Source organism: Nomascus leucogenys, chromosome 22a, assembly GCF_006542625.1.
Source record: "Nomascus leucogenys isolate Asia chromosome 22a, Asia_NLE_v1, whole genome shotgun sequence".
Lineage (NCBI taxonomy): Eukaryota > Metazoa > Chordata > Mammalia > Primates > Hylobatidae > Nomascus > Nomascus leucogenys.
The window spans coordinates 30,062,227-30,087,085 of NC_044402.1; the positions used below are offsets into that span (position 1 = coordinate 30,062,227).

General features: G+C 44.8%; 1 protein-coding gene across 1 annotated transcript; it reads right to left on the reverse strand.

Annotated features, from left to right (window-relative positions):
* On the reverse strand, positions 1 to 24,859 carry BATF (basic leucine zipper ATF-like transcription factor). The gene is made up of 3 exons (XM_003260778.2): positions 24,558 to 24,859; positions 21,819 to 21,923; positions 1 to 531 (listed from the first exon to the last, which is right to left on the reverse strand). Exons 1-3 carry the CDS (start codon positions 24,618 to 24,620, stop codon positions 322 to 324), a joined length of 378 nt encoding a protein of 125 aa, XP_003260826.1. The 5' UTR covers positions 24,621 to 24,859; the 3' UTR covers positions 1 to 321.

The window sequence follows — 24,859 nt, forward strand, 5'->3', positions numbered from 1 at the left end:
TTTCTTTTAAAGCATTTATTTAGAAAAATAACCCTTCCCTGCCCTCCTTGCTCTGTGCCATGGGACTTGAGCATCTTGCTTAATACTCTTCTGCACTGGGCCTGCAACCCACAGTGGTGGGGTCCAGCACACGTCCCCCGAAACGCTGCGGCACTGCTGGGAGGCCTCACACCCTTCCAGTCGTGACAGTTCCCGTGTTCACTCCTTGTCCAGGCCTCTGTCTCGGGGTCTCCAGGTGGACAGGGGCCTCTGCGGGATGGGCGCAGCTCTGCCACAGTCTGTGTGCCCCTCCCGAGGCTCTGCTCTCCCCGCATCGGAAGCTCAGGGCTGGAAGCGCGGGGAGCTGACATGAGGTTGGTGGAAGGCGTGGGCGCTGTACACCACCTCGGGGGGCGAGGGTGTGCTGGCGGCCAGCACCGAGCACAGGGGCTCGTGGCTGTTCAGCACCGACGTGAAGTACTTCAGTTCCTCTGTGAGCTGCTTGATCTCCTTGCGTAGAGCCGCGTTCTGTTTCTCCAGGTCTTCGCTCTCCTGTAGGGGTGGGGATCAGCACCAGAGGTTAGTGTCGGGGAAGGTGGCAAGCTGGCAAGGTGGGTGGGGTGTGGAGGGACGCAGGAGGGGCCAGATTAGTTGTTCACTAGCACAGCCATGGAGAAGTGCACCAGAGAATTTTCCTGCACGTGTGAATGTGTGCACAAGTGTATATATGTTTATAGGTGTGTATGGCGCGTTTACGTAAGCACACGGGTGGGTGTGCATGTGTACACATGGATATGAGGGTGAACCACGTGAAGCTGCTGATATTTGTCTGTTGTGACCTATAAGAATAGCAATTTCAGGCCGGGCACGGTGGCTCACGCCTGTAATCCTAGCGCCTTGGGAGGCCAAGGCGGGCGGATTGCCTAAGCTCAGGAGTTTGAGACCAGCCTGGGCAACATGGTGAAACCCTGTTTCTACTAAAACACAAAAACAGAAATTAGCTGGGTGTGGCAGTGCACCTGTAGTCCCAGCTACTCAGGAGGCTGAAGCAGGAGAATTGCTTGAACCGAGGAGGCAGAGGTTGCAGTGAGCCGAGATCGAGCCACTGCCCTCCAGCCTGGGCAACACAGCAAGACTCCATCTCTTCCCCCCCAAAAAAAGCGATTTCACATGGTTCAACCTCATAGAGGGGTGTGTGTGAGTGTGTTCCTCTGCGTGCATGCATGCAGGGGTCTCTGTGAGGGTATGTGGGTGGGAGGTGGCGGGAATATAGCAAGGGAAAGCAGCTGGCAGGCCAGAGCCTAACGTAATGGAAAGTCGTTCGTGAGAACATCTTACACCAGTTTCATTCTTTTCCACTCTGTTATGCCACGTGTTCTCCAAAAGTTCCTGGTGTCTGCATTTCGTCTTACAAATAAAGTCGCTGGATACTTGTCTACTGCACCCAGATTCTAGAATGCTCAAGGTCTTTATAAATAGTAAATGGGGCCAGGTGCGGTGGCTCAGGCCTGTAATCCTAGCATTTTGGGAGGTGGAGGTGGGTGGATCACCTGAAGTCAGGAGTTCGAGACCAGCCTGGCCAACATGGTGAAACCCTGTCTCTAAAAATACAAAAAAAAAAAAAAAATTAGCCAGGCATGGTGGCGCACACCTGTAATCCCAGCTACCTGGGAGGCTGAGGGAAGAGAATTGCTGGAACCCGGAAGGCAGAGGCTGCAGTGAGCCGAGATCATGCCACTGCACTCCAGCCTGGGTGACAAAGCAAGACTCCATCTCAAAAATAAAAATAAAAATAAAATAAATAAATACTAAATGGTCAAAGCCTGCCACAACGTTCTGTTCCACCCTGTCCGGCCTACCAGAAAGCAGTCTGACAGTACTCTGGGGGTGTCCCAAGCCTGTGAGCTTCTCTTTTTTCCGGAAACTCTTTTTCCCTGTTGCTTGGGGGAACCATCAAATACATGCTAATCAGAAAAATGCCTGCTAAGAAGTGCTGATTTCTGATCACATCATTAATTAATCAACAATTGCAATCTGGTAATTAGCATTTACTGAAAAGCAATCCCATCCTCAGAAAGCCCAGGAGATCGCAATTCCAGTATAATTTTAAGGTTTACATTATTCGACTCAACCAAACAGACTTTCTCTGCTAAGCACTGGTAACCACAGAGGAAAGGCAAATGTCACTGGAGATGCAAATAAAAAAAAAACATTTCAGTTCAAAAGGCAACCTGATATTTGGAGACCAGGTCTTACCTTTCTAAATCTATTTGGGTTAGGTCAGTATTTCCCAAACTTGCCATATCATGAGAATTAATTTGAAGGCTTGTTAAGAATAGAATTTCAGGCCCATCCTAAAATCTAGGAATGTGAATCAGTGGTTTTGGGATTTGGGGAGTGAAGTGTGCAGATCTGAATTTTTTTTTTTTTTTTTCTGAGACAGTCTCACTCTGTCATCCAGGCTGGAGTGCAGTAGTGTGATCTTGGCTCACTGCAACCTCTGCCTCCCAGGTTCAAGCCATTCTCATGCCTCAGCCTCCCAAGTTGCTGGGATTACAGGCAGGCACCACCACGCCTGGCTAGTTTTTGTATTTTTAGTAGAGACAGGGTTTCACCATGTTGGCCAGGCTGGTATCGAACTCCTGACCTCAGGGGATCTGCCCACCTTGGCCTCCCAAAGTGCTGGGATTACAGGCGTGTGCCACCATGCCTGGCCGCAGATCTGAATTAAAAAAATAATAATAATTTTATTTTTTAAATCCTAGCCACTAGACTACCAGGGAGTGAAATTTGAATTTTTAACTAGTGCCACAGGTCATTCTAATGATCAGGCAAGTTGGAAAGCACTAGTTAAATATTATTTTAAATTTGTTTTAATTATTCAAGCAGTTATTAAATGCCTATTTGTTAATGCCTGGCTCAATGCCTGGCATAGTATGAACTCAGATGTTTGTTGACTGACAGACTTATGACATCATCTGCTGGAATGAAGAAGGTAACTCAAAAATAGGGTGGGTGGTGAGCAGATGTAAGATAACTTGACATTTAAAATTTACCCTAAACAGGCTGGGCGCAGTAGCTCACACCTATAATCCCAGCACTTTGGGAGGCCGAGGTGAGAGGATAGCTTGAGCCCAGCAGTTTTTTGGGTTTTGGGTTTTTTTTTTGAGACAGTCTCGCTCTGTCTCCCAGGCTGGAGTGCAAGGGTGCGATCTCAGCTCACTGCAACCTCTACCTCCTGAGAGCCCAGGAGTTTAAGCCCAGCCTGTGCAACATTACTGAGACCCAGTATCTACAATAATAAAAATAAAATTAGCTATGCAGCACCAGGGGTTGGAGGCTGCAGTGAGCCATGATCATGCCACTGCACTCCAGCCTCACTGATGGAGCGAGGTCCTCTCTCAAAAAATAAAATAAAATAATAAAATAAAATTTGCCCTAACGAATCCATCAGGGGCATGAGCTGTAGGCTAATGAGGTTAATCGGTTATACTGTCAATCATCTTAAACCCCACATCCTGGGGGGGGGTTCTTTTTTAAATGGCAGAGAAGCATATACCAACCATGGCCTTGCTCATCAAGCCAGGTTCCATCATCTGTGAAGGACAGATACAAGCATGCTCGGCCTCAGCCTGGCATTTCTTGAATGGGGCTCTGAGCTAGAAAGTGTGCCAAGGTCAGTACAAAGGAAGCCCCTTTAAAACGGGGCAGAGGAGTTACCAAGAGCCACGATGATGGAGTCACAGCCCTGCCTTCTGCAAGGTGTGGCCGGCTCATTCATTTTACCATTTGGGTATTTCCTGGCACATCCCAGAAGGAGGGCATCCCCTCTTTACCGAAAGGTGAGATAAAGCAACACGATGAGAATAGGGGGTGTTGGTAAGACGGGAACTGGGGGCCGGGAGTCCTGGCTCCTTCCTCTAGCCCTTTTCTTCGCCCCCTCTGAGAGTTTCCACTGGTGACAACATTTACTGTAAATTCTGTGCTCTGAAGAGCCTGGGCAAACCCCGAGGCAGAAGGGAGGGCCGCTCTGAACTTCTCCCCGCCTAGAGGCTGGCCCAGCTTTCGGGAAGTGACAGCGGGTCCTTCCTCCCTAAGTAAGCTCTGCTGAGCTCACTCTAGTTCTCTTGCCTGCCTCCCCCTCCGTGGCTTGCAGATCCCAGAGCTCTAGGCAAAGTTTGTAACCGCTACCTGCCGCCTCTAACCAGAAAACCACTGCCAGTGATAAGAAACTTGTCTTTACCTTGGGAAGCAAGACTGCTTCCTGCTAGGGCCCCCAAGAAACCCGCCCTGCCAGCCCAGGGACCATGCAGCCAGCCTGACACTTGTGAGAGAAAGGGTTTGACTTCCCTTGCAGGAGGAAGTGGCTGATCTGGGGCCTCGTCCCTCCATGTCCCCGCTATTGCCCAGTCCACTCTGGCCCTCCTTGGGGCAGTCATGCCCTGGAAAGGGCTCACCCAGCTGAAGGGACAACTGGCAAAGGTGGCATGAGATCAGCTGTTTATCCAGAGGTACAACAGTGACATCCCCTAGCAATGAGGGCTGGACACCTAGAACACAGTGAGGCTGGGAGGAAATGCAGCTTCTCCCATATGCATGTCTTCTGCTACAGAGAGGGGTGGGGGTGAGCCTGCGTTTGGGCATCCATGTATCCATCTTTCTCCTATTCAGAATTCATCCAAGTCCATTAGACTCCTCACAATAACGCTGTCTGTGGGATAGGGAATGTCAGCTGTTATTATCCCCACTCTACAGATGAGGACAACTGAGACCCTGGGACAAACCTATGCCACATACCCTCCAAAATGACCACAGGCTGGTGAGAGCTGTGCTATAGGATTCGCCTCAAGACACTTATTTTCTCAGAAGTTCAGGAACTTTGAGTGTTTGATGCAAAGACTCATTGCCCGCCAGGGAGGGGCAGAGCAGGGCTTGGCTCAGGGCTCTGTGTTCCTTCTCTCACACTGACTGCTTCCCCCAAGAGACTGGAGACTTGAGTGGGCAAAGTTCTCCCGAGAACACTAGAAAGTTGGCCAGGTGCTGTGGCTCACGCCTGTAATCCCAGCACTTTGGGAGGCTGAGGTGGGCGGATCACTTGAGGTCAGGAATTCAAGACCAGCCTGGCCAGCATGGTGAAACCCTGTCTCTACAAAAAATACAAAAATTAGCCGGGCATGGTGGCACATGCCTGTAATTCCAGCAACTCTGGAGGCGGAGGCAGGAGAATCACTTAAACCTGGGAGGCGGAGCTTGCAGTGAGCCGAGATTGCACCACTGCAGTTCAGCCTGGGCAACCGAGCAAGACTCTGTCTCAAAAAGACAAAACAAAACAAAACAAAAAAACAAGTCCTTGGCTACCCTGTGGTCTCCCAGGAGAAAGCTGGGTCTTGGTTTTGGTGACCCACACACAACACAACACAACACAACACAACACAAGATCCCTGAGTCACTCACATTCTTCCAATCATAGAGCTGACCGTCTGCCTCCTGGGCTTCATGGAGAGGGGGTCACCTGGCCAGATACTCTGGACAAGGGCTGACTCGAGGCCAGACCTTCCTCCAGACACAGAGCCAGGTCCTGAACTCGTGACACGGTGAGTTCCATCAGCGATAAATGGGAACAGGAACTTGGGCACTGGTCCTGGCTGGGTGATCCTCAGTGACTCGATTTCCCTATTCAGCTCCAGTTGCCTCAATTTAAAATGGAAAGACTGGACCAATACAACGATTCTCAACCTCATCCACACACTGGGATCCCCTGGGGAGCTTTAGCAATCCTGATGCCTGATTCTGATCTAATAGATCTAAGGTGTAACCTGGCTCAATTTATATGAGAAAGGTGGATAGAAACCAAAAATTTTTTTTTAAAAAAATAGCCTAGCTTAACTTAACTAACATTTATTTGTTTATTTAATTTTTGAGACAGAGTCTCTCTTGTTGCCCAGACTGGGAGTGCAGTGGTGCAATCTCAGCTCACTGCAACCTCTGCCTCCCTGGTTCAAGCAATTCTCCCCACCTCAGCCTTCCAGGTAGCTGGGGTTACGGGTGCCCCCCAACACACTTGGCTAACTTTTTGTATTTCTAGTAGAGACGGGGTTTCACCATGTTGGCCAGGCTGGTTTTGAACTTCTGACCTCAAGTGATCCGCCCGCCTCAGCCTCCCAAAGTTCTGGGATTTCAGGCGTGAACCATCCGTGCCTGGCCAATAACTAACATTTATTGAATACTTCCATGTGCCAATCACCCTTTTAAGTATTTTATGGTTATCATTACATTTGATATTTTCAACAGACTTGTGTGGTAGAAAATATTATCTCTGTTTTACAGAAGAGGAAAAACTGAGGAACAGAGAAGTTAAGTAACTGGCTCAAGGTCACGCAGCTTGGAAGTTGCAGCACCGGTACTTGAATTGAGGCGCTCTGGCTTCAGAGTCTGTGCCCTCCATCCTCTCTTGCCTTTCAAGTCTGTTTAAACGTTATACTGTTTGACAGTTCTCTCCTATGAGATAGCTCCTCAGCCCGGTTGGCGTTCCAATTTTACCTTCCCTCTTTTCCCACCTCAGGCAAATCCCTCACCTGTGGGGTCACTTGATGCCACCTACCTCTATCATGAACCCCAAGCAACTTGGGGGTGGCTAAGGAAGAGGCTTCCTGGGGGCGTGGGAACATTCTGGGAAATCCCCTACTGGAGGGGCTTAGGAGGGGGTCACTCACAGAGCGCTTCAACGATGGGGAATCCCCAGGCAGCTCCCTCACCCGCAGGGAGCCATTAGGGACGAAGACCAAGGACAAGGCTGGCATTTCCTAGCTGGGCCCTGGTGGGGACTCTCCAGGCACTCTGAGCACGGCTGAGGCTTCCTCCCTACCAGCTCCAGTTGAGTGTCTTGGCCTTCTCCTTGCATTTTCTAATCACAATTTCCAGAAGGGTGAAAATAGTCCCTGTGTATTTTCTCCTCAACAGGACATGTAGTCATGTATTGGCAGGGTGACCTTTTGGCTCCCACCCACACTTAAGTGGCATTTGAAGCTTATCCCTCACACCCAGATATATGTTCGGGCTCCATCAGTTACCAGCCCCTGTACGTCACACGCAGAGGGTGGAGCCTGCCATTCCTGGAGCAGATTTCTGAATGAAAAATACGACTCTTCCCAAGCAGTGGGAGGATCTAGGCCCACATCTCCCACCATTCCTGGGGAAATTCACCCAAACTGCTGCCTCTCACCTTATGAAAGGAGAAGAGGAAGCACCAAACCACAGATCTTTACGCTGAATAATGCACGTGTGTGATTCTGGAGGAAGCTTCACTTTCATGTCTTAGAGCTGAAGCTCTAGGGCCATAAGCACCTTTGCATTAACAGAAGATTGGCCACATCAGCCATGCCCTCAGGGACCTGTCTAGTCACAGGGCTAAAAGGCTATCGCCTGGTCCTTGGTTTTCAAGACTATGATTTCATTGCCCTCAAATGTGAAAAAACTATAGGTTGGTTCATTCAGCGTCCATCCCAAACCGCTTCACCCTTGCCTTCCTCTAGAAAGACTGGGAACAGAATTGCTAAAAAAAAAAATAAAAATAAATTAAAAATCCAGCTTACCTTACCTTGTAGCTAGGGGTAGCCGTGTGACAGAATTCTGACCAAAGATATGTAAGCAGAAGTACCTGATGGATGGGAGGGAGGTGGAGGCAAAGCTTCCCTTCCTACCAAAAAGGCACAGCCTGCCCATAAGGACAAAGGCCTCCTTCCCTCAATGTAGACTGATGCCGAGAGGCTCGGCACCCATCTCACAGCCTAGAGAATGAAAGCCTCATACTGAGGATGGCTGCTTAGAGAGAAGGAGCTTGGTTCTTCCTTGCTCTAGCCTGGTCTCTCCACTTTTGAACTTCTTGTTACATGAGAAAAGTAGGCCATGATCTGTTGATTCCTCTATTTGATGGCTGGTCTCTCACTTGTCTCTGAATGCACGCGATCTTGGCTGATACTGATGCTTGGAGTTACAAAGGTTACCACTAGCAAGATTATCAATGTTCAAAACCAAACAACGAAACAAATAATAACTGCCATCAAAGCAAGGATTTGAATAGTTTGTTTTTTTGTTTGTTTTTTTTCTGAGACCGAGTCTCACTCTGTCGCCCAGGCTGGAGTGCAGTGGTGCGATCTCGGCTCACTGCAAGCTCCGCCTCCTGGGTTCACGCCATTCTCCTGCCTCAGCCTCCTGAGTAGCTGAGACTACAGGCACCCGTCACCACGCCCAGCCAATTTTTTGTATTTTTAGTGGAGACGGGGTTTCACCATGTTAGCCAGGATGGTGTCGATTTCCTGACCTCGTTATCCACCCGCCTAGGCCTCCCAAAGTGCTGGGATTACAGGTGTGAGCCACTGCAGCTGGCCGTTTGTTTTGTTTTAAGCCATCAGGCCACTGTATGTGACAGAGTATCTGTGTACTTACCCACATAATTGCCCCACACTCACTCCACACATTATGCTCACTCCACACATTCTACTCACTCCACATATTCAGGCACAGACCTGATAGGCTGCAAATGTACTGCTTCTGATTCTCAACCCTGGCTGTGCACACTGCCAGCACCCGGAGAGCCTTAAACAATCTGGATTGCTGGATGCCAGACCCCCAGAGGTTCCAATTCAATTGTTCTGGAGTGGTTGAAGGCATCAAGACTTTAAAAATGCTTCCTAAGTGAGCCGAATGTGCAGCAAATCATGTTCATAGTGGATTCCTTTTAATGATAACGTAAGGCCAGGTGCAGTTGCTGTAATCCTAGCACTTTGGGAGGCTTCTTTGGCAAGAGGGTCATTTGAGCCCAGAAGTTTGAGACCAGCCTGGGCAACATAGTGATACCCAATCTTTACAAAAAATTTAAAAGTTAGCCAGGCATAGTGGCACACACCTGTAGTCCCAGCTATTTGGGAGGCCAAGGTGGGAGGATCATTTGTGCCTGGGAGGTGGAGGCTGCAGTCAGCCATGATTACACCACTGCACTCCAGCCTGGGGAAAGAGTGAAATCTTATCTCAAAATAATAATAATATAACATAACTATATAGTGTTTGATTTTATTAAATTTGTGTTATATTTTTATGTATTTTCATTTTATTAAATATGTATTTTATTTTATCATTTATAGTATAATATTAAAAAATTTAAAGAGTTGGGAGACTATTTCTAGTTAAAAAAATTTCTAAAACAAAATGTCCATTTAAGCACACTACTATTATATTCTTAAATTGGTGGAAACAATTCTAAATAGTCCGGCACAGTTCATTCATATAATGGAAAGGCAAGAGCTCAGAGATCTATTCATGTTTCATTAATTATAACTTTAACCGTTTCCTTGCCGTTTACATTGTTGAGCTCTGTGAGGGCAGGAGCTATTGTCGTCTTCACTGTTTTGTCCTCAGTGACAAGGACAGTTCCTGCCATAGAGTAAGTGTTCGACCAAATCACGTTGCTTGACTGCCAACTTATAATCTGGAATAATTTACCAAAATCTGAGATGTGCCTATGAAGAAGGGTCAGCTGAGTAAATCTGTGATGTCCATGAGAATTCCTAGAGAGTGATTAACACACCACTCAAACACTTTAATAGCTTCTACTTTGTAAATCTGGGATACTTCCAAATGAATCCAAGAGAGTCATTTTTTCAAAAGGCCTAGGTCAAACCTCTGTTTATTCCCCAAACTGAACTAATAGGGTGAGAGTGGCAGAATTACAACCACTTTAAGAACTTCGTCGTGCCATTTCCCTAGTTCAAATTTGACCCTCTCCTCATTCATACCCAGCAAAGGAGACTTGCCCAGCTGTGAAAGGCCAAGCCCCTGAAACTATTGATATCCTTAAAGAGTTTATAAGCAACCAGAAAGAAGAATGTGTGTGTTCATGTAGGATAATATATCTGATTGATTTCTAGGAAAAGGCCAGGCTCTCTGCATTAAACAAAGGAACAGTGTAAAACAAAAAATGACAATATTGCTTTGTTCTTACATTTGCCCTCTCAATTAAACTGTCAAACAACCCAGTGAGGTGCTATTGCTTCTCAATTTATGATCAGAGTTTAGGTTCAGAGAAATCCCCCCAGGCAGGGTTTGAATTGGTTGGGTCCCTACCACATGGTCCATCCAGTTCCTGCTCCCAGCAGCACAATTGCCTTTATTTTATTTTATTTTGTTTTATTTTATTTTATTTTATTTTATTTTAAAGACAGGATCTTGCCCTGTTGCCCAGGCTGGAGTGCAGTGGTGCTATCACAACTCACTGCAACCTCGACCTCTTGGACTTAAGCAAACCTCCCATCTCAGCCTCCCGAGCAGGTGGGACCATAGGTGCATGCCTGGATATTTAAAAAAAAATTTTTTTTGTAGAGATGGGGTTTCGCTATGTTGCTTAGGCTGGTCTCGAACTCCTGGCCTCAAATGATCCAACCAACTCGGCCTCCCAAAGTGCTGGGATTACAGGTGTGAGCCACTGTGCTCAGCCCCACAATTACCATTATTACTGAGTTCCTCCTCACTCCCTTATGGTCTTGAACTTGGTCTCCACGCTACCAGGCACCTTTCTGACCTTTGCCTGGCCTCGCAGCTTGGCCTCAAGGCTCTCTAGGCTGAGATCACCCTCTCCCCAGATCTTTCCAGTCTCCTCTTTGATTCACCTTCGATCTCAAATGCCAGGGCCTCAGGAAGGCCTCCCCTGATGCTGCCCTAATCCCGTCCCTTAGACACTTTCCACATTGCATGATTTCATCTTCTTTGAAGCACTTTACATGTCATGCAATTAGTGTGTTTATTTGTTTGTTTTCCAGCCTGACTTCCAACTGACTGTAACATTCGTGAAATCAGAGACTCAGTCTGTCCTGTCCCTGCAATATTCTCAGTGCCTAGAACGAACCGTACCTGGCTGATAAATATTTGTTGAGTAGGTGAATCACTTCTGCTGATCTCAGCTCTAGTACTGATAATATGGCCTTTGCTTTTATAATTTTCTGTGTCACCCTACTTTCTTAATGATAAGACATATTCTTATGCCAGCTGAGTACCCTATTTTAGTTACAGGGTTCTCAGTTGCAGGAAATCACATTTTGGTCATAGGAATCCAGTCCCCTCTGCTTGACTCTGAACTTTATCACTTCTTCTGAGTTTTCATAAGAGCTCCATGTCATCTTTCTTGGTTTCCCTGTCTAGGGTGACCAGACATTTATTGGGACACCTGTTGTCCTGGTCTAATATTTACAAGTTCCATCTTCCACTCTCGAAGTATTCCTGTTTGGGGTATAAATTATAAGGTCTCCTACCAAAACCTGATCCCCAAATTCGAGCTCAATAATATCCTCTCTGTCTTTGTACTTGATGTCCTCCAGAGTTCCTTCAGCTGTCTATTTGGCCATTTTCTTCTGTTTCTTTAAAAATAAAAAAACACAGTATAACAACATTAAAGATATTTTTTAAAAGTTAAAAACACCCATGATCCTAGTCCCTTAATACAACTGTTTTCATTTACACATATTGCGATCTCATCCTTTTTTTTGACACAGGGTCTCACTCTATCACCCAGTCCAGAGTGCAGTGATGTAATCAGGGCTCACTGCAGCCTCAACCTTCTGGGCTCAAGCGATCTTCCCTCCTCAGCCTCCAGAGTAGCTGGGTGCAAGCTACCAAGCCCGGCTAATTATTTTTATTTTTATTTTTATTTTTTGTAGAGACAGGATCTCACTATGTTGCCCAGCTTGGTCTCAAGTCATCCTCCTGCCTTGGCCTCCCTATGTGTTGGGATTACAGGCATGAACCATCTCACTTGGCCATCTCATCCTTTTAAACAAACATGCATACTTATTTTTACAAAATTTCAATCATAGTACACATACAATTTGTATTTTGCTTTCTGTCATAACTTTGTCACATCTACATAGTCAACATAATTTTTAATGACTACATCATCAAATTGATGATCCACAATTTACTTAAAGTGGTCTTCAAATGCTGGACATCTTGGTTGCTATCAAATTGTCGCTATTAAAAATAATGCTGAGATAAACATCTTGATGCACACTGGGTTTTGTCTCTGTTCAATGATTTCCTTGGAGAAATTCTTAGGAATGAGATGAACGAGGCAAAGGAGGCATTCAATCTTCCCAGTCCTGAGAAGTATTACTGAAAAAGGGTCATGTCAAATATATAATGTCACCACTAGCAAATGCTTCTATCCATTTCACTACAACCTCACTGGCATTTAGGTATTATAATTTTAAATAATTTACTTGTTGCCAATTAGCTTTATGAAGGCTTCTTAATTTCATGTTAATGTTACAGGTTGTCAAGCATTAAGGAGAAAGAACAACTTTCCATGTGTCTGTCTCCTTAGTGTAGCATTCTCAACTAGGACTGGTTTTGCCTTTCCAGGGACATTTAGCAAGTTCTGGAAATATTTTTGGTTGTCAAACTAAGCAGGGTGAGGGGGTGTTCTACTGGCACCCTAAAATTTACCTTGTGGGTAAATTTTACATTTTACAAGGCACAGGACAGTCCCCAACAACAAAGAATTATCGGACTCGAAGTGTCAATTCCACTGGGGTTGAGAAACCCTGCCTTAGTGTGTATCGTTTTCGTAATCAGAATAGGAAATTAGGGTATTTTCATTTTGGTAGGAAAAATATTATGTAAGCTTTCTGTTCATTGCCTCTGCCCACTTGTCTATTGGAGTCCTGATGTTTTGCTTTATAAGAGTTTCTTTCTGTAGCATAAATATTAAACCTTCATTTCTTTAATTTGATGCAAATATTTTCCCCAATATGTCACTGCCCTTTCTAATTTTGGATTACAACTTTAAAATCTCTTTAAACAAAGAAACATTTACACTTCAGCCCCTGTCAAGCTTGGACTCACTCTCTTTCTGGTCTCTTGTTGTATAGCCATATGTTCTGGAGCTGATGAGTGTCTAGGCAGTTCAAGTGTTCTGGTAAATGGCCTGCTTCTTGGCCCACCTTTGCAATAGGCCTTATGTAAACACCTGCCTAGTAAAGCTCTGTTCAGCAAAGTGGCATGAAACAAAAGCAGACTGGTGGGAAGGCAAGAGGTTTGGGTTCTTGGGCATCATCAATTTCCTCATTGGAAACATGGCAAGTCACCCTAGAAGATCTCTGAGTTCCTACCTAATTCTGAAATTTTATCAACAAGGTAGTATGACTATTATGATTGTTATTCCCTCCGCAAGCCATCATGTGAACCCATAGTGGAACCCTCTACAGATATCCCACAATCTGAAGGGGACTTTGTACTGTGGACCTAACCCACCCTTCCTAGGAAGCAGGGGACTAGACTAAGTTCAACCGAGGGGACCAAGAAAACCTCTGAGAAGCTTGCGCAGGGGCACTCTGGGGAGACTTTCCCATTCTGCTCAAGAGAAGGAAGTCTGGGTGTTGCTGAGAATAGCTCCATCAAGACGTCTGCTGAACAGGCAGCTGTCAGTTTGTGACCTAGGACCATCATCCTATGTAGACAGTCATTCTTTTTTTTTTTTTTTTTTGAGACGGAGTCTCGCTCTGTCGCCTTGGCTGGAGTGCAGTGGTGTGATCTCAGCTCACTGCAAGCTCCTCCTCCCAGGTTCACTCCATTCTCCTGCCTCAGCCTCCCGAGTAGCTGGGACTACAGGCGCCCGCCACCATGCCTGGCTAATTTTTTGCATTTTTAGTAGAGACGGCGTTTCACCGTGTTGGCCAGGATGGTCTCGATCTCCTGACCTCATGATCCGCCTGCCTCGGCCTCCCAAACAGTCATTCTTTACAGCATCAAGACCAGCATGGAGCTGGACTCCCGATTTCCAATATGCCTCCCAAACGTAGCCACACCGACCCGTCATCGGTAAGACGAGCAGTTAGGGGTGGTGGATTGCCTTGACGTGTTTTCCCTCCGCAAATGAAAATAGCCTAATTTTTAAAATTCTGATTTTTAAAATGGCACACATTCATTATAATAAAAAAGAGAGAAAAGTACCAAGAATAAGATGAACTACCCAAACTCAACCACTCATAACTGCTATTAGCATTTTGGAGAATATCCTTCCAGATACCTCTTTATGCATGCAACCATGCCCAAAACCTACAAATTTTACGTGAAAGGGTTATACTCTGCATGCTCTTTGTAATTTGCCTTTTTCACTTAATGCTATATCACTGACATCTTTCTATGTTGATAAATACAGATCTACATAGTCATTTTTAGTACCAGCATAAATTTTTTTATTGTATGAATGTATCATAATATGCTTCATCTTGTGTTGTAAGCCACCTGTCAAGTTTTATAGCATTGATAAAGTATTTACTATTCACAGATAATGATGAACTAAGCATCTTTGTAAATTATTTTTTCTTCAAACACTGTTGTGTCAAAGGTAATTCCTGTGAAAGATGTTAACATTTATTGCTACACAGACTTCTCAAAAAAGATTTCTATTGATATATTGTATCATTTGATATACCAGTTGTATCTATCTGTATATAGTACCTATCTATATATGTTGATACCATGATATATATGACATATATGATATCAATTGTACAACTGATATACTGTATTGAAAGTAAAATATGTCTTTACTTTCTTGACCAGGCCTGATGATGGCTGGGGGATAGTGTAGATTTTTGAGGATGTTGCTTAAAAGACAAAAAAATTAATTCATGAAGAGATTCAAGGAAAATATAGGTTAGGGAAGATTAATACATCTTCATCAGAGTTTGAAGAAAGAGGCAGTAAAACTTAATGGTTAGGAAAACGGGTTCTGAAGTCAGACAGACCTAGTCACAAGCTGTGTCATCTCCATCAAGTTACTTAATGCAAGGAATTATAAAATACAGCTTTTATGCAGATTAAATGAGATACTGCATGGAGAGGACTTGAGGCACAGTGGTTAATACATAGTCATTTGTTCAATTAACATGGTTTTTTCTTAAAAAAAAAATTCATAGCAATGGAGACAGAAGGGTCACATCTCTTTCCATAAATGGTTTCACTGATTCTACGTTGAGATTTTTAAGGGTGGAAGTACCTGACCTCTGACTTATCTGTGCCAGCAAACATTATGGCATGGTCTCCCAGAGACAGCAAAAGAATTACAGGAGTGAAATAGGACCGTAAGCATCCTTCTCTGCCTCCTCAGAAGGCCAAGAACAATAGTGCTACCCAAACATCATTTCCTCCATTACTCGATTTTTCTCCAGTTCTAAATATCTTATTTCTCAGTGTTAGCTCAAAGCTTCATTTAATGCATAATTTATACTCATGACTTTTCTGTCATATATGACAAAGCACATCCCTGGAACCTGTAAACCTCTCTTTTTTCTTAAACTGGTGTGAGACTCCTTCAGGAGGCAGCCCCAGGCAAGCACCTGGCCCACTTCCATCTAAGACAGTACCTAAATCTCAAGCTTTCAAACTTGGCTGTTACTCTTACTTGCTTTCAGCTCCATCCACCAGGCCAGATATGACTTGTCAACAGCTCGGCTCAGGGCTAACACTGCTATTTGCCACTGCTCCCGGCAACTCCACTGATTTTAGCCTTTTCATGAATAAAGCTTCTTAATTGACCTCAGCTCTCTTTTCCACTGCTCCTGGTCTTTGACTTGAAATCCTTCCAGCTGTACGGCACCAGATAGCCATGACCAACCAACCAAGATGGCTACACAAAGGAAACGGATTTGCCACCTTTTATCATATAGTACTGTGGACCTTAGAGTCATTCAAATCCCAACCTACAGTTGGTTCTCCCAAGGGCTGAAATATTTATGTATGATGTTCAAAAGATAACATCAAGATTGAATACTATTCCATGTCATGATGGAAGATTATTCAATGTTTGATGTCAAAATTAGAAAAGAAATCCTCCTAATGCATGTGTGGTAATGATGAATGTTGAGAATTTTGATATCTATATTATAAAGATAGAAGCATGTGATAAAAAATCCCGAACTGTATAAAAGGTAAAGAATGCAAAGTATCTCCCTCTTGCTTTAGATCTTTAGCCCTACTTTTCAGAAATAAATATCATTAACAATTTTTTATAATCTATTTGAAAATGTTTGCATTTATACTTATGCAGAAGGGGCTGGGTGCTGTGGCTCACGCCTGTAATCCCAGTACTTTGAGAGGCCAAGGAGGGAAGGGCAGATCGCTTGAGCTCAGGAGTTCGAGACCAGCCTGGGCAACAGAGCAAGACCCTGTCTCTAAAAATAAAAAATAAATAAATAAATAAATAAAACATTAAATTAAAAAACTAATGGTAGCAAACTATGGACTATATTTATACCTTTTTAACTTAAAAGTACAGAAATGATAATCCTTCCAGATTAGCACATTCAGATGTAACTCATTATTTTAACATCTCTACAATATGCCACAGAATGGACAATAATTTATTGAATCCCTTATTGATGGATTTTCTGTTAGCTTATGTTCAGTCTTTCCTATAAGAAACAATGCAGCAATGATTATCTTTACAGGTACAGAATTGTATGATGTATGGATTTGCTTGTGAATACACTCCTGGATGTCAAATTGCTGAGTCGCAGGATATGTGCACCTATAATTTGGATGGACATGGGCAAATTGCCCTCTACTGGGGTTATGCAGGCTCTACTACTAGCTGTGTGTGATGGTGCCTGCTTCCCCATTACCTTGGCAACATTGTGTATCAGCAACATGTTTCATCTTTGCCAGCCTCACTGCTGCTTTAATTGGCATTTTCCTAACTAAATAAGGTCTACCATCTTTTCACACATTTATTTCCCACTTATTTCTCTTTTCTGTAAATTGCCTATTCATAGTCATTGTTCATGTTTCTTTACTTTTTTTTTTTTTTTTGAGACGGAGTCTCGCTCTGTCACCCAGGCTGGAGTGCAGTGGTGCGATCTTGGCTCACTGCAAGCTCCACCTCCCGGGTTCATGCCATTCTCCTGCCTCATCCTCTCAAGTAGCTGGGACTACAGGCACCCGCCACCACCCCCAGATAATTTTTTGTATTTTTAGTAGAGACGGGGTTTCACCATGTTAGCCAGGATGGTCTCGATCTCCTGACTTCGTGATCCACCCGCCTTGGCCTCCCAAAGTGCTGGGATTAAGGCGTGAGCCACCGTGCCTGGCCCATTGTTCATTTTTCTTTTGGGTTGTTAATCATTTCCTATTCATAAGAGCTCTCTCATATAGTAAGTAAACATACCTTTTTTGGTCATATGTGTTACAGATATTTTTCCTCAGTTTGTCATTTGCCTTTGATTTTGCATACAGTATTTTGGTCTATACAGAAACTTTTACTTTTTATGAATAAAAGTAATTATATCAATCTTTTCCTTTATGGCTTCAGGGTTTTATGTTTTATTTAGAAAATAATTCTTCATTCCAAGATAAATTTTTAATGGTTATTTGTCTTTTCAAGTTTCTTCAGCTTCCTTTTTTTTAAAAAAATTTAACATTTACCATGTTGGCCAGGCTGGTCTCGAACTCCTGACTTCAAGTGGTCCGCCCACCTCGGCCTCCCAAAGTGCTGGGATTACAGGCGTGAGCCACCGCGCCCAGCCCATTTTGTATTTATACTTGTGTCTTAGGAGTGGAAACATGTATTTGGGTCTTAAAATCTGAATTTGTTTTTGGGTCTGTTTCCGTATTCTATCTTGTTCAATGTTCTGTCTTTTCCACATTGTTTTGATCTCTGTATTTGTGTTTCACTTTAATATGTTGGTCAGTTAATCTTTTTTCATTATACTTCTTTAGAATTTTCCTGGCAATTGTCATATGATTTTTTTCCACTGGAAACTTAGAATAGCTAATCTAGTTCTTGCTCAAATCCCAGAAAACCCTACTGGGTTTTTTAGTGGGATCACATTAAATTTATCAATCAACTTAAGGAAAATTGCTAATTTTACATTAGGTATATCTTTCCAATTATCTGAATCTTTTAAAAATCATTTAGGATACTCTTCATAATTTTTGTTAAATTATTCCTTCCTTCCATTTGTTGTTGTCATTGGTATTATAAACAGGATCTTTCCTTCCATTAATTTCCTAATTGGTTATGTTTTGCATATAGGAATGTTATTATATTTTGTTTTAATTTTAGAAGCTGACTGCATTCTCTTATTATTTCAAATAATTTTTCAGCTGATTATCTTAGATCCACTTATTAGCTATTGATATCTTTTAGAAACTAACTGGTCAGGTTATGCCTTTCTCTTTTTTAATCAATGTCTGTGCTATATACAATGAATCCTACAGTTGTCTGCAGGAAAAAAGGAACTAAGTGCACAGGGTGCTTGTGTGAGATGCTCAACAAAAGGAGAATTAAAACAGAATTAGATTGTTTGTTGATGTCACAATTATGAAAGAAATCACCTGATCCATTTTATGTCAGAGATAGTCAAGGCCAGGGATTTAGAACACAATCATAAAAAGAGGCTCTCTCCCTACTCTGTCCATTTTTAAAGCAATCAATGTACAATGTCTTGGTGCCAGCCATTTACAGGATAGGTGCTGAAAATGTCGAATAGTAAGCATCCCACACTCTCACTAGAGGAACAAGATAATTGTTCCAGTATTTTAAGGTTGATAATAGTGACAGCAGTTGAAACTAAGAAAACATCCCAGTATATATGAGGCTAGAACCCTAATAGGAAAGTGGTCCTTTTTTGATATGGTACTCTCAGTAGCTCTGAAACCCTCATCTGTAAAGCACTGGTAGGCGAGTCCTATGGCCATGTCTGAGGGCCAGAGAACAACCCCAGCATATGGAACCCAGCATGGAAAGGAGTCAAGGGCAAACCACGCACTGAGCCCTGACACTGGTGGTAAACCAGAAGACTTTTCACCTGAATCTCAGACATAATTAAGAAGATAATGGATGGAGAAGATGGGTGATTGTCATCTCGGAGGAAAGGAAGATGCCAAACCACAGCTAAACCTCCTATTTGATGGGGGGCAGATTGAACACGTTGCTGCCAGAAGCTTCTACCTGAAGCCAAGAAACATAAGTTGCATTGGCAGCAGTCTGCAGGCTTGCTGCGTCAACTCTGCTGTGACCCACTCATTGGGCAAAAGGTAAAGATGATGCTGTGGTGCTCAAAAGAAAGCAGTGGGGGAGGAATCTGCGTTCAGATGTGGGGAAGATTGGAACATTCTAGAGACTGAGGCTGGGGTGTGGCTATGGATATGTTGACTACATGACTTGGGGCTCTGTGGACCCTCAAGCTCTAGAGATTATCCTAATGTCACATGACTTGTATAATTAGATGAGCTGACTGTTTGGGCTCTGACATTTGTCTTGGAGAGGGAGAGAGCTGAGTCAGTGTTGAAAGCCTTGCCGCAGCAAGGAGACATCTGTGTCACCCTCATTAATATGTCCCCAAGGGGTGGATGAAGACCAGTGAGTTGAATTTACAGGGAGACAGGGGTGCAGCTTAACATAGGGAAGACTCTTCTGTTCATAAATTAGGAGCGAGGAAGGTCTCCAGCCCTAGAATTGACCAGGAATACAATGGGACCATTGGCTGGAGGTGTTGCAGAGAAGTCTGAAGCGTCAAACTTATGTCTGAACTTTCTAGCCTTTAAGAAACCTTTCAACCCTGAGCTTCTGTGATTAAATATACATAAAATATATATATGTTTTTATATATATAATGTGTGTATAATTTGTGATTATCTTGCTTCTTATAATAATTATTATTACTCTTATTATACTTAAATTTTTGAGTATTTATGAATGACAGGCATTCTGTTGGGCTCTTTAAATGTACGATCTGTATAGGGTAGTTATTGTCATTTTCTATTTTCTAGATAAGGAAACCAAGCCCAAGGGAGGCCAAGAACGTCTCTGTCACACAGATAGTAGGCAGCAGGGCTGGGATTCAATACCTGTTCTGACTGCTGAGCTGCCGAACTATACTTACATTCTACTAAAAAAACAGGTACACACTTATAAAGCTTACAGCAGTTTGCCAGTCTGAGGACATTGTCTACTTGTACACAAGGATGATTTTATCCTTTTAAATTTTGATTGATCTGTTTGCTTGCCCTAAAGAATACTGAATCAGAATCAGACTCTGACAGAGAAAGAGGTAAGTATCATAGATGTTCAAGCTTAAGGTGGTAAACCAGAATGTGGGGACACAATGAAATCATGGAGAACATACCAGCAGCAGGGCCACTAACAACTTGACATTCAGACTGTTGAGCGCAGTTAGTACAGACATTCTGTTCATTCATTCTTTCCAAAAAGTTAACAAATAGTTGTGAATTTAATGTTAGTGTGCAATGGAGGGTATGCTGAATACATTTCAAATAAAACCCACGCACCCAATCAGAGCTGTTGGTGCAGTCTGCTCTGTTTCCTTGTAAAGCTAAAAGATGCATTATTTCCCCTAAAACTACATCTTACTTATTCTTGATAGGGTTAACACAGCCATTCTAACTGGCTGATTATCATGCTAATCTTCCAAATAAATACAAGCTTATTGATTTTTGGTGCCAATTGCACTTTTTCCATGGAAAAGAATTGCTAGGCTATTAGAGGTAAGGGAATGTTTCTGGAGGAAGGGCAGGAAGGTAGAGTTGCTAGAGAAGGGGATGAGGGGATGGAGAGAAAGGAACTAGTGAAGAGTTGGTTGAACAAGAAACATACTGGGGGCAGAGTGAAGAGAGGTAAGGTGGTAAGGTATGAGCAATGGGGAGGAAGCAGTACTCTATGAGGGGCACAGCCAGAACCTAGAAACACCATCTAGGGCCTATGCCACTGGCGGAACTGCAGTACAGCACTGCTCAAGGCCCCTGGACCGCTCAAGCCAGAGGTCAAAGCTTTCTCTAGAAAAATTTGGGACTAGAGGCAACTCAACTAGGATGGTGATCATCCCAGGTAAGTGCACTTGAAATTGCATCTTTCATAGACTCCTTGGGATACCATTAAAGACAGAAATTTCAAAATAAGACTTTAATAATGCTCTGAAAAGAGGAATCCTGTGCAGTGCCCTGTGAACCTCCTTGTGTCAAATGCAGGGGTGTTTGGGTATCTGCCAAGGGATGCGACTACGTATGGTCTTTGCACTGCAGAGATAATGGGCCATCCTCAAAGCACTTGATACCTTCTAAATTCTTTCCCAATACAGCTCTGCCTTCTCCTTTCAATGCTTCATGAAGGATGGAGCACTCTCTGGCTGCCCCATCCCTAAGCAAATGGTTCTGCCTTCAGCTCAGCCTCTGGGCTTCCCACACTCAACTCACCTACCCCTTGAGCCCTCCTGGGGTAGAAAGGCCCATTTCTCTGTTTAGCCTCCTGGCCCATTCCCTGCTACAGAGCCTTCTATTTTTCTTTTCTTTTCTTTTTTTTTTTTGAGATGAAGTTTCACTCTTGTCACCCAGGTTTGAATGCAATGGCGCGATCTCGGCTCACTGCAACCTCTGCCTGTTCAAGTGATTCTCCTGCCTCAGCCTCCTGAGTAGCTGGGACTACAGGCATGCACTACCACATCTGGCTAATTTTTTGTATTTTTAGTAGAGACGAGGTTTCACCATGTTGGCCAGGCTGGTCTCGCACTCCTGACCTCAGGTGATCCACCTGCCTTGGCCTCCCAAAATGCTGGGATTACAGGTGTGAGCCACCACGCCCGGACTACAGAGCCTTCTTCAAGCACTCCCACGAGAGCTTCCCTTCCCTACCTCACCCCACAGCCCTCACCCTCCACTAACCCACCCCACATACACATCCCCGTGCAAGCAGAATCAAAGCTATGGTCCAAGGGTTCCCAGATGGTAGAGGGCAAAGCCTAAAGCTCATGAGGATGAAGATTGATCTGAACACTTACCAGGTGCAGGGTGTCGGCCTTCTGTGTTTGCCTCTGTCGGCTCTTCTGGGCGGCAATACGATTTTTCTCCCTCCTCTGAACTCTTCTCACATCATCAGATGAGTCCTGGCAAGCAGAGATGGGGAGGATTACATGGGTCTGCTTCTCCCTTCTGAGCGAAAGCAGGCTCTGGTGGTATGTGGTATCCTTCCATGCCTTCGTCTCTGCATGAACCCTCCATCCCTCTATTTACCAAAAGCCTGCACCCGAAGGAGAGCTCTTCTCCATGCCTGGTTACACATTCCCAGGTCTCTGACTTTTTTGACCAAAAGCTACAGGAAAAAGGCGAGAGAACTTGAGGCCTCAATAGAGCTGTATTTGGCCAAAAAAAAAAAAAAAATGGTTAAGGCGATGAAGTGTGTTTTATCACCTCTCCTCTGTAGGGCTGCTCCACCCTCGCCCTCTCACTTTTTCGCCTTTAGGCTCTTCTTGCTGTTCCTTCAGCTGTTTTCTTTTTTCTTTTTCTTTTTTTTTTTTTTTTTTTTTTTTTGAGACGGAGTCTCGCTCTGTCGCCCAGGCTGGAGTGCGGTGGCACGATCTCGGCTCACTGCAAGCTCCGCCTCCCGGGTTCACGCCATTCTCCTGCCTCAGCCTCTCCGAGTAGCTGGGACTACAGGCGCCCGCCACCGCGCCCGGCTAATTTTTTGTATTTTTAGTAGAGACGGGGTTTCACCGTGGTCTCGATCTCCTGACCTCATGATCCACCCGCCTCGGCCTCCTAAAGTGCTGGGATTACAAGCGTGAGCCACCGCGCCTGGCCTGTTTTCTTTTTTTTCGAACTTTGTTGAGTGCCTACTCTATGCCAACCTCTGTGCAAGTGTTCTTTCAGAGGTGCTCTTGTTTAATTCCCCAATGCTGTGAAGTTGATATCATCATTTCCATTTTATATGTGAGGAAACTGAGGCTCTAAGAGTGTGCCCAAAGACTCCTGGTCATCTGAGACTGGTACATCTTCTGGTGCTGAACCCGATGGCTTTCCGAGACCCTTTCCCCGCTAGCTACTCTACACCCCATGTGGTCTTCTGCTGCATTCCTGAGCTGAAGGTGCATCCCAGATCTGCCTCCTCTTTCCCTCCATTGTGCTCAGCCACTGTGACATTCCCCATGGCCCCACCACAATGCCTGGCACATCAATGCCAAAAAGAATGTTAATGGTGGAGGTGACCTGGCTGTGGTGGGTAGTAGATGGGTGCTTGGTAGGATAAGGGGATCTTTGGGTGTTCTCTAATTACACCCAGAGACGGGCATGTCCTGTGCCTGGGCAGAGAGGTTAGCTCCAGTTCTCCCCCAGATGCTGCAGAGTAGGTGTAGGAGTCTTGGCAACTCATGCCCTGTTCGCTTCCACATCCCCCACAGGCTAGAAGGGCACAGATCCAAGGGCAAAGCTCTGGGATCACTAAGTACTGGGCTCACCAACGTGTCCAATACTTTCAGGCCATTGTGGTAGGAGGTCATTGGCATAGATAGGAAGGAAGTGCTCTTCCTCTAAGGGGGATGGGGCACCAGGTTACCATGGAAGCCATGAGCAATTTCCTTCCTTAGAAGAGTACAAACTTCCAGGCAGTCAGAGCCACTCTGATACCATCTTGAGTAGCGGACTGGATTCTGTGCCGTCTAGAGGTCTCCACCCAGACTCATCCCAGCCTGCTGCTCCGTTACTAGAGGCTTAGGATATATGCCCTGTTCAATATTTATATACTTATATTTTGGCTGCAGCATTTTGAAAACCCTTGTGGATATCTGTGCTAAGGAAAGAATGCAGTTTTTAAACTATGAAGGTTGAGAAAATTTCAACCCACTGATACATGTCGGATGAGAAAGAGGAGGGCTTCCTACAGCAAGGGATGTCAAGAGTGTGGTGCAGAACAAAACCCTAGAAGCTGTGAGATGGGCAGGGCACTCCTTTTTTGGTAATCCTCAAGCTAAAACCTTTGGACTTGGAAGTCACAATCTAGACTCCAAATGCTCCCACAATCCCTATCTCAGTCTCTGGTTTCCCCAGAGCTAACATGAGCTACCAGCGAATGTCTTCCCACAAATTTCCAAAGCCATCTCCTCATTCATTTCCTTGCTTCTATCCAGAAACCACAGGCAAAGAGATACTGGCTGGACCTCTAGCATCCCCCCTTGCTAACAACAGGCGGTGCCCCAGTAGAGAGATCCTTCTATGCTAACCTGGTTTTCTCCTCCTCCTCCTCCTTCTTCCTCTTCTTCTTCTTCTTTTTTTTTTTTTTTTTAACTTTTCCCTTACCCCTTTTCTCACTTTCCCTATTGGCTGTCTCCTGGGAAACTACATATCCAGGATTTGCGCTGTGCATGCCAGCCGCCCACTTGAAAACTTCTCTCACTTTTCTATAGCCTTGGAGAACAGTAGACTCTTTTCTCTGCATTCTTTGATGTTCATCCTCCTCTTTGCTTCCTAGAAAGCTTTTTAGGGTGGCAACCCCAGTGAGGCAGAGGTGATAGGCAGCCTTGGAAAATGGAGAGAAAAAGGGGCTTTGGCAGAATGGGTGGAAGGATGGGGATCTCTGCCAATATGCACAGCTTAGTAGCAAATTCCATGTCCTAAGTCTAACGGAGTGCCCGTGCCACGAGCCACTTCCTCCATCCTCAGCTCCCTGGGCAGGACAAGGAAGCCTGGCTCTCTTTCCATCCCCCAGGAGAATCAGAAGGTAGGAGAGAGGAAAAGGAGGACTCTACCTGTTTGCCAGGGGGAGGAGAGCGGCTGAAGCTGGAGTCACTGCTGTCGGAGCTGTGAGGCATGGCTGAAATCTTCCGGGCTCTCACACTCAGCCCCAGGCACCTCTGGGCTCTCTTGTCACCAGCTGGGCTCCCTTCCTGACTTCTCCTGGGCCACCAGCCCACCACCCCCTACAGGTGCCTCCTCTGCCTGCCCTGTAGCCACCTCTGACCCCTGCGTCCTCCTCACTCTGGGGTGCAGAGGGACTGCTCCCCAAAGGGACATGTCGCTCGCTTTGGGGCTTGCACGCTCTCTCTCTCTC

Coding starts and splice junctions, on each gene's coding strand:
- BATF (XM_003260778.2), bottom strand. CDS start 24,620: ATGCCTCACAGCTCCGACAGCAGTGACTCCAGCTTCAGCCGCTCTCCT. Junction 21,924..24,557: donor CTCCTCCCCCTGGCAAACAG/GTAGAGTCCTCC, acceptor TCTGCTTGCCAG/GACTCATCTGATGATGTGAG. Junction 532..21,818: donor AGGCCGACACCCTGCACCTG/GTAAGTGTTCAG, acceptor CCACCCCTACAG/GAGAGCGAAGACCTGGAGAA.